This window comes from Balaenoptera ricei, chromosome 8 (assembly GCF_028023285.1).
Source record: "Balaenoptera ricei isolate mBalRic1 chromosome 8, mBalRic1.hap2, whole genome shotgun sequence".
In the NCBI taxonomy this organism is placed as follows: domain Eukaryota; kingdom Metazoa; phylum Chordata; class Mammalia; order Artiodactyla; family Balaenopteridae; genus Balaenoptera; species Balaenoptera ricei.
In genome coordinates, this window is record NC_082646.1 from 101,231,174 (window position 1) to 101,240,393 (window position 9,220).

The 9,220-nt window shown below is 35.8% G+C and overlaps 1 protein-coding gene across 1 annotated transcript; it reads left to right on the forward strand.

Annotated features, from left to right (window-relative positions):
• Positions 1 to 6,883: 6,883 nt before the first annotated feature.
• Positions 6,884 to 7,821, forward strand: LOC132369967 (olfactory receptor 5J3-like). Its single transcript, XM_059929687.1, is given in 2 exon segments — positions 6,884 to 7,319; positions 7,322 to 7,821. Coding segments are annotated over 2 exon segments (936 nt in total).
• The last annotated feature ends 1,399 nt before the right edge of the window (positions 7,822 to 9,220 follow it).

Sequence of the window (9,220 nt, forward strand, 5' to 3'; positions counted from 1 at the left end):
AAAGAAAGGGACTGAGAAAATATTTGAAGAGATTATAGTTGAAAACTTCCCTAATATGGGAAAGGAAATAGTCAAGCAAGTCCAGGAAGTGCAGAAAGTCCCATACAGGATAAATCCAAGGAGAAACATGCCAAGACACATATTAATCAAACTATCAAAAATAAAATACAAAGAAAAAATATTAAAAGTAGCAAGGGAAAAGCAACAAATAACATACAAGGGAAAACCCATAAGGTTAACAGCTGATCTTTCAGCAGATACTCTGCAAGCCAGAAGGGAGAGGCAAGACATATTTAAAGTGATGAAAGTTAAAAACTTACAACCAAGATTACTCTACCCAGCAAGGAAATCATTCCGTTCGATGGAGAAATTAAAACCTTTACAGATAAGCAACAGCAAAGAGAATTCAACACCACCAAACCAGCTATACAACAAAGGAACTTCTCTAGTCAGGAAACACAGGAGAAGGAAAAGGGCTACAATAACAAACCCACAACAATTAAGAAAATGGTAATAGGAACATACATGTCGATAATTATCTTAAATGTAAATGGATGAAATGCTCCAACCGAAAGACATAGACTGGCTGAATGGATACAAAAACACCACCTGTATATATGCTGTGTACAAGAGACACACTTCAGACCTAGGGACACATACAGACTGAAAGTGAGGTGATGGAAAGAGATATTCCATGCAAATGGAAATCAAAAGAAAACTGGAGTAGCAATTCTCATATCAGACAAAATAGACCTTAAAATAAAGTTACAAGACACAAAGAAGGACACTACATAATGATGAAGGGATCAATCCAAGAAGAAGATATAACAATTGTAAATATTTATGCGCCCAACATAGGAGCACCTCAATCCATAAGGCAAATGAGAGGAGCCATAAAAGGTGAAATTGACAGTAACACAATAATAGTAGGTGACTTTAACACCCCACTTTCACCAATGGACAGATCATCCAAAATGACAATAAATAAAGAAACACAAGCTTTAAATGATACATTAAACAAGAAGGACTTAATTGATATTTATAAGGCATTCCATCCAAAAACAACAGAATACACTTTCTTCTCAAGGTCTCATGGAACATTCTCCAGGGTAGATCCTACCTTGGGTCACAAATCAAGCCTTGGTAAATTTAAGAAAATTGAAACTGTATCAAGTATATTTTCTGACAACAATGCTATGAGACTAGATATCAATTACAGGAAAAAACCTGTAAAAAATACAAACACATAGAGGCTAAACAATACACTACTTAATAACCAAGAGATCACTGAAGTAATCAAAGAGGAAATCAAAAAATACCTAGAAACAAATGACAATGAAAACACGACGACCCAAAACCTATGGGATTCAGCAAAAGCAGTTCTAAGAGGGAAGTTTATAGGAATACATTCTTACCTCAAGAAACAAGAAACATCTCAAATAAACAACTTAACCTTACATCTAAAGCAATTAGAGAAAGAACAAAAAACCCGCAAAGTTAGCAGAAGGAAAGAAATCATAAAGATCAGATAAGAAATAAATGAAAAAGAAATGAAGGGAATGATAGCACAGATCAATAAAACTAAAAGCTGGTTTTTGAGGAGATAAATAAAATTGATAAACCATTAGCCAGACTCAAGAAGAAAAAAAGGGAGAAGACTCAAATCAATAGAATTAGAAATGAAAAAGGAGAAGTAACAACTGACACTGCAGAAATACAAAGGATCATGAGAGATTACTATAAGCAACTATATGCCAATAAAACGGACAACCTGGAAGAAATGGACAAGTTCTTAGAAAAGCACAACCTTCTGAGACTGAAGCAGGAAGAAGTAGAAAATATAAACAGACCAATCACAAGCACTGAAATTGAAACTGTAATTAAAAATCTTCCAACAAACGAAAGCCCAGGACCAGATGGCTTCACAGGAGAATTCTGTCAAACATTTAGAGAAGTGCTAACATCTATCCTCAAACTCTTCCAAAATATAGCAAAGGGAGGAACACTCCCAAACTCATTCTACGAGGCCACCATCACCCTGATACCAAAACCAGACAAAGATGTCACAAAGAAAGAAAACTACAGGCCAATATCACTGATGAACATAGATGCAAAAATCCTCAACAAAATACTAGCAAACAGAATCCAACAGTGCTTTAAAAGGATGATACACCATGATCAAGTGGGTTTTATCCCAGGAATGCAAGGATTCTTCAATATACGCAAATCAACCAATGTGATACACCATATTCACAAACTGAAGGAGAAAAACGATATGATCATCTCAGTAGAGGCGGAAAAAGTTTCTGACAAAATTTAACATCCATTTATGATAAAAACCCTCCAAAAAGTAAGCATAGAGGGAACTTACCTCAACATAATAAAGGCCATATATGACAAACCCACAGCCAACATCGCTCTCAATGGTGAAAAACTGAAAAAATTTCCTCTAAGATCAGGAACAAGACAAGGTTGCCCACTCTCACCACTATTATTCAACATAGTTTTGGAAGCGTCAGCCACAGCAATCAGAGAAGAAAAAGAAATAAAAGGAATCCAAATTGGAAAAAAAGAAGTAAAGCTGTCACTGTTTGCGTGATACTATACATAGAGAATCCTAAAGATGCTGCCAGAAAACTACTAGAGCTAATCAATGAATTTGGTAAAGTAGCAGGATACAAAATTAATGCACAGAAATCTCTTACATTCCTATACACTAATGATGAAAAATCTGGAAGATAAATTAAGGAGACACTCCCATTTACCTTTGCAACAAAAAGAATAAAATACCTAGGAATAAACCTTCCTAAGGAGACAAAAGACATGTATGCAAAAAACTATAAGACACTGATGAAAGAAATTAAAGATGATACAAACAGATGGAGAGATATACCATGATCTTTGATTGGAAGAATCAACACTGTGAAAATGACTGTACTACCCAGAGCAATCTACAGATTCAGTTCAATCCCTATCAGACTACCAATGGCATTTTTCACAGAACTAGAACAAAAAATTTCACAATTTGTATGGAAACACAAAAGACCCCAAATAGTCAAAGCAATCTTGAGAAAGAAAAACAGAGCTGGAGGAATCAGGCTCCCTGACTTCAGACTATACTACAAAGCTAGTCATCAAGACAGTATGGTACTGGCACACAAACAGAAATATAGATCAATGGAACAGGGTAGAAAGCACAGAGATAAACCCACACACATATAGCCACCTTATTTTTGATACAGGAGGCAAGAATATACAATGGAGAAAAGACACCCTCTTCAATAAGTGATGCTGGGAAAATTGGACAGTTACATGTAAAGGAATGAAATTAGAACACTCCCTAGCACCATACATAAAAATAAACTCAAAATGGATTAAAGACCTAAATGTAAGGTCAGACACTATAAAACTCATAGAGGAAAACATAGGCAGAACACTCTATGACATAAATCACAGCAAGATCCTTTTTGACCCACCTCCTAGAGAAATGGAAATAAAAACAAAAATAAACAAATGGGACCTAATGAAATTTAAAAGCTTTTAAACAGCAAAGGAAACCATAAACAAGATGAAAAGACAACCCTCAGAATGGAGAAAATATTTGCAAACAAAGCAACTGATAAAGGATTAATCTCCAAAATATACAAGCAGCTCATGCAGGTCAATATCAAAAAAACAACAACCCAATCCAAAAATGGGCAGAAGACCTAGATAGACATTTCTCCAAAGAAGATATACAAATTGCCAACAAACACATGAAAGAATGCTCAACATCACTAATCACTAGGGAAATGCAAAGCAAAACTACAATGAGGTATCACCTCACACCGGTCAGAATGGCCATCATCAAAAAATCTACAAGCAATAAATGCTGGAGAGGGTGTGAAGAAAAGGGAACCCTCTTGCACTATTGGTGGGAATGTAAATTGATATAGCTACTATCGGGAACAGTATGGAGGTTCCTTCAAAAACTAAAAATAGAACTACCATATGATCCAGCAATCCCATTATTGGGCATATACCCTGAGAATACCATAATTCAAAAAGAGTCATGTACCACAATGTTGATTACAGCTCTATTTACAATAGCCAGGACATGGAAGCAATCTAAGTGTCCACCGACACATGAATGAATAAAGAAGATGTGGCATATATATACAAGGGTATATTACTCAACCATAAAAAGTAGTGAAATTGAGTTATTTGTAGTGAGGTGGATGGACCTAGAGTCTGCCATACAGAGTGAAATAAGTCAGAAAGAGAAAAACAAATACCGTATGCTAACACATATATATGGAATCTAAAAAAAAAAAAAAAAGGTTCTGACGAACCTAGGGACAGGACAGGAATAAAGACGCAGAAGTAGAGAATGGACTTGAGGACACGTGGACTGGGAAGGGTAAGCTGGGACAAAGTGAGAGAGTGGCATGGACATATATACACTACCAAACGTAAAATAGATAGCTAGTGGGAAGCAGCTGCATAGCACAGGGAGATCAGCTAAGTGCTTTATGACCACCTAGAGGGGTGGGATAGAGAGGGTGGGAGGGAGACGCCAGAGGGAGGGGATATGGGGATATATGTATATGTATAGCTGATTCAGTTTGTTATAAAGCAGAAACTAACACACCATTGTAAATCAATTATACTCCAATAAAGATGTTAAAAAAAAGAAAAAAAGCCCCTTAGCAGGGAAAATATTTCTAATAAATAAATAAAGCAGACTCAGTTTATCAGGAACGTGATACTGACTGGTAATAGAAGACCTGAACTTAGTAACAGAATGAATCTGTGTTCTAGTTGTAATTCTAACAGCATGAGAGAAAATCATATTTTGATCCCTGGTAACACATTTTTCTATTTATAGTTTTCTATTATGAGTTCAATAGGTAAAGCTGTTGCTAGAACTCATACGGTTAAGTTACTGGAGTTACACTGGTTTTTCTGTGTGCCTGTGTTGAGACTTGTCCATCAGTATCACGTGTCAGGTCATTGTTACATCTTCCATGTGAAGCCTTATGCTAGTTAAACTGGCACAGGAACTCCATTTTTCCTTCTCTTTCTCTAAATCATGAATGGGAAACTTATACAAACTCCGCTGTCTTCTCTTTTTTTTATGATTTGTGTAGATAGATAGAATATACAGCAGGTCAAAGAAAGAGCTATATTGGAACTCAAGCCATGCTAGTCCTAACATACTCCAGTGATATGATGTTACCATTACACTAAGCAGCCTTGCAGAAGAAAAATTTGCAGTTAAGATACACATAAATGTCCTTTCACCTCCAAAATATTTTCTTTAATTGAACTTGTGTCCAGGTTATAAAACACTGATTCTTTATTTTACCATCTGGGTTTTATTAACAAGAAAAAAAATTACTTGTTATGTCCAACAAATTATTTCTTCTTTTCGCAGACACAGTTAGACTTCGATTCCTTGCGCTTCCCAAATTTATTGATCTAAAATATAGACAGGATGTAGTTTATAATCTCAGTGTGTGAGCAATGCACCTCTGTACTAATAGAATGAAGATTTTGATTTTGATTTAACAGTACCATGAATATTGCATCCCAGGCCTACCCAAATCCTGACCTCTATAGACTTCAAGTTCCATGAGAGCACAGCTCAGGTATCTTTCTTGAGATGTCTAACGCTTAATACAGTGCCTTGCATAAAATACATGTTTGTTATTTTAAGCCACCAATTCTTTGTAACTTGTTACAGTAGCAATAGGAAACTAATACTCTATATAGTAAAGTCTCTACCATCTCTTTCTATTCACTCTCTCCTTCCTTACTTTACTTCATAGTACTCACCCTCTTCAACTATGGAATATCAGTAGGTGTTTATTTCATATATTTCCAAATAACATGTAAGCACCTTGATAGCATGACATTCTTCTTGTTCACTGCTTCATCTCTAGCAAATATAACATTTCTTGGCACAGAGTAGTAAGTAATATATATGTACTAAATGTATGAAAGTATACACAATTGGATTAATTTATTGATATTGAACCACAAATATTATTGAATTAGTATTATATCATGCCAGAAAACAAGTGGAACTGATTGGAACCATACATTTTTGAAAGCAATACATATCTGACCGATACAGTTTTGGTCCTTCACACTCACACCTTGCCTCTTTACATTAAGTTTTTGGGTGTGTTGTTTTCATGCTGATAAGACCCAAAGATGTGAAGGTAAATACAAAGGTGTGATAGGAAAGGATTCTCAAGTTAAACTGCACTGCTATTTTTTGATTGGCTTTAATACTAAATAGTAGATCAAAAGATGTCTCTACTTCTTCCTCCTGACTCAACTCTTCTGGAAGGCACAGCCATTGGTTGCCCAAGTGGGGAATGTGAGCATACGGTGAGGCAAAAAAAGTTCTGATATTTGAGATTTGTAAAGGAAGGGAGTTGAATATTGTGAAAGTGTCATGAGTTAACTGGGTATGAAAAAATAGGAATAAGTTAGCCACAGATAAGGAAATCATTTCTAAGATTGCCTTAGTTTGTAGCCCAAGTAAGCAGAGAACTTATATGTGTCAGAGACTGAGTCAGGAGTTTGGTATGAGGCATATTTGGCTTAGAATGTCAGTTCTACCTATTAATAGTTTCATGATCTAAGAGAGTTTCCTTATTGCAATGTTGATGATGTGGAAACTGAGAAGGAAGGAATAAAATAATCTCTAGTTGCAAAACTTTGAGTCACTATAAATGAATTGTCTGGTACACACATGGTCCACTGCTGAAATCCACTGCTCCCTGCTATTATGGACACCAGATCATGGAGAAATCATATATGTATATATTTGCTTTTCATCTGAGTGATACCATCATATTCTGCAACTAAAGAGCTATACAAACCTGAATGCATGGCAGGTTGGAATCACACACGTGTGAAGGAATTCCTTCTGGTAGGTTTAACTGAAAATCCTAATTTGCAGATCCCTCTCTTTTTGCTGTTTACCCTTATTTATTTTATCACTCTGGTAGGTAAGTGTGGGATGATCATATTGATCTGGCTAAATGCCCAGCTTCATACTCCAATGTACTTCTTCCTTAGCAACCTCTCTTTTTGTGATGTCTGCTATTCTACTGTCTTTGCACATAAAATGCTGGTTGACTTCTTTTCAAAACACAAGTCCAGCACATTTTCTGGCTGTGTTCTACAAAGTTTCTTTTTTGCAGTGTATGCAACCACAGAAGGTATCATCCTGTCTATGATGGCTTATGAATGCTGTGTAGCAATAGTCAACCCCTTGCTGTATACAGCCATTATGACCCAAAGGGACTGTATTCAGATGGTTTTGTATGTTACTTGGCGGGGCTCATTAACTCCCTGACACACACGATAGGTTTGCTCAAACTAGACTTCTGTGGTCCTAACATTGTGAATCATTATTTCTGTGATATTCCCCCTCTTCTGAGGCTCTCTTGTTCAGATGCCCATAACAATGAAATGCTGCTTTTGATATTCTCTGGGGTCCTTGCAATGTTCACTTTTATTATCATCATGGTCTCTTACATTCACATCATCATTGCCATCCAGAGAATCCGCTCAGCTGAGGGGAGGCTCAAAGCCTTCTCCACTTGTGCCTCCCATCTGACTGCTGTGACTTTACTCTATGGGTCTGTGACCTTTAGTTACATCCAGCCAAGCTCTCAGTATTCCTTGGAACAGGAGAAAGTCTCTAATGTGTTTTATACGTTGCTGATCCCCATGCTAAACCCACTGATTTATAGTCTGAGGAATAAGGATGTGAAAGACGCAGCAAAATGGTCAGTATGGCAGAAGAGAACCTCCACTTGACTCAATCTTGTCTATGGCTTTGCAAACCTAACATTAATCTGAAAATAGATAGACTTTCTTTAAAATTGTATCACAGATACAATCACAAACACAACCATAATCAAGACTCTCTCATGCAATTTGAGACACAAGTGTTGAGTACAAGAAGACTGTAAATCACTCTATTTCACCACTTTTTTTTTTTTGTGACTTAATAGCTTCATTCTTGAAAAACTGATATCTTTTTTCTAACAAATCCTCATGATAAACTCTGAAAGAGCTCACCATAGATTTCAAAGAATCTGACATTGAGTCAAATCAAAAGAATACTCCAACAGTAGGCATTTATCAAATGCATTGCTATGCCAGAGAAAAACTGAAATGTTTCTTTGGCATGGTTTTCTTAGATCATACCATTATTTTTTGTTCTAAAAATGCCATCACTCAAGTAAAAATATATTCTTCAATTTTTCATTTAAATTGCATATCTTAATAGTATCTTAGAAAAATGGCTTAGAAAAATGTCTATTATAAACTCTCATTAGTTATAATTTGTTCATTCAACACATTTTTATTGAGTTATGTTTATTGTACTCTGTGTGATCCAAACCTAAAGAGATTTAAGGTATGGAGCTATAGCTGTTAGAAGATTGGCAATGGAGGAATATGGTAAGTGGGAAGGACTATTAAAATATACGAAAATATACGAATTTAGTTCTAGCATGGATTTCTAAAGCAAAAGCAGTAGAAATCCATCCTGGCAAGTTATTTAAGGCCATATGTATGTAGGCCCTTTAATACTAGTATAACATGTTTTAGACTCTCTCAATCATTAATAAATAAAACTATCAATGAAATGCAAATAGCATGCTTTAAGAAATTTCCCAGGATATTACTGTTATCAACATTTTGGAAAGTCAAAGAACAAATTAGGGAAAAGTTATCCTGATATGGGTAAGAAGTGTTGCAGGTGAGCAATACAGAGAAGGGGACAAATTCAAGAGACACTTCATGAAAATCATCCACAAGACTTGAGAAATGATTAGCGTTTCTTTTCCTTTTTCTTTTCTTTCTTTCTTTTTTTTTTAGAGAAAAGGCTTTACATGACTGGGAGGTTTTGAACCTGTGTTACTAGTCAGATAAATTGGTTAAGAGAAAAAAATATAGATGTAAGATCTGCACGTCATTAGAATTTCTAAAGGAAGTCTTTCTGTGAAGAGAGTATAGTCAAGAACAATGCCAAAGAGGTGAGAGTTTTCCTAGAATGTTTAAGAAATAACAAAAGATCAGAACTGGAACAAAGACAGAAAGAAGAAGTGAAGCAAGAGATGTCAGCAGAGAGGAAAAGAGACCCAGATTATGTCTGTTATATGTACAGGCTTTGAATCTGAGTGAAGAAAAAGGCACAGTGGGGAGTCAG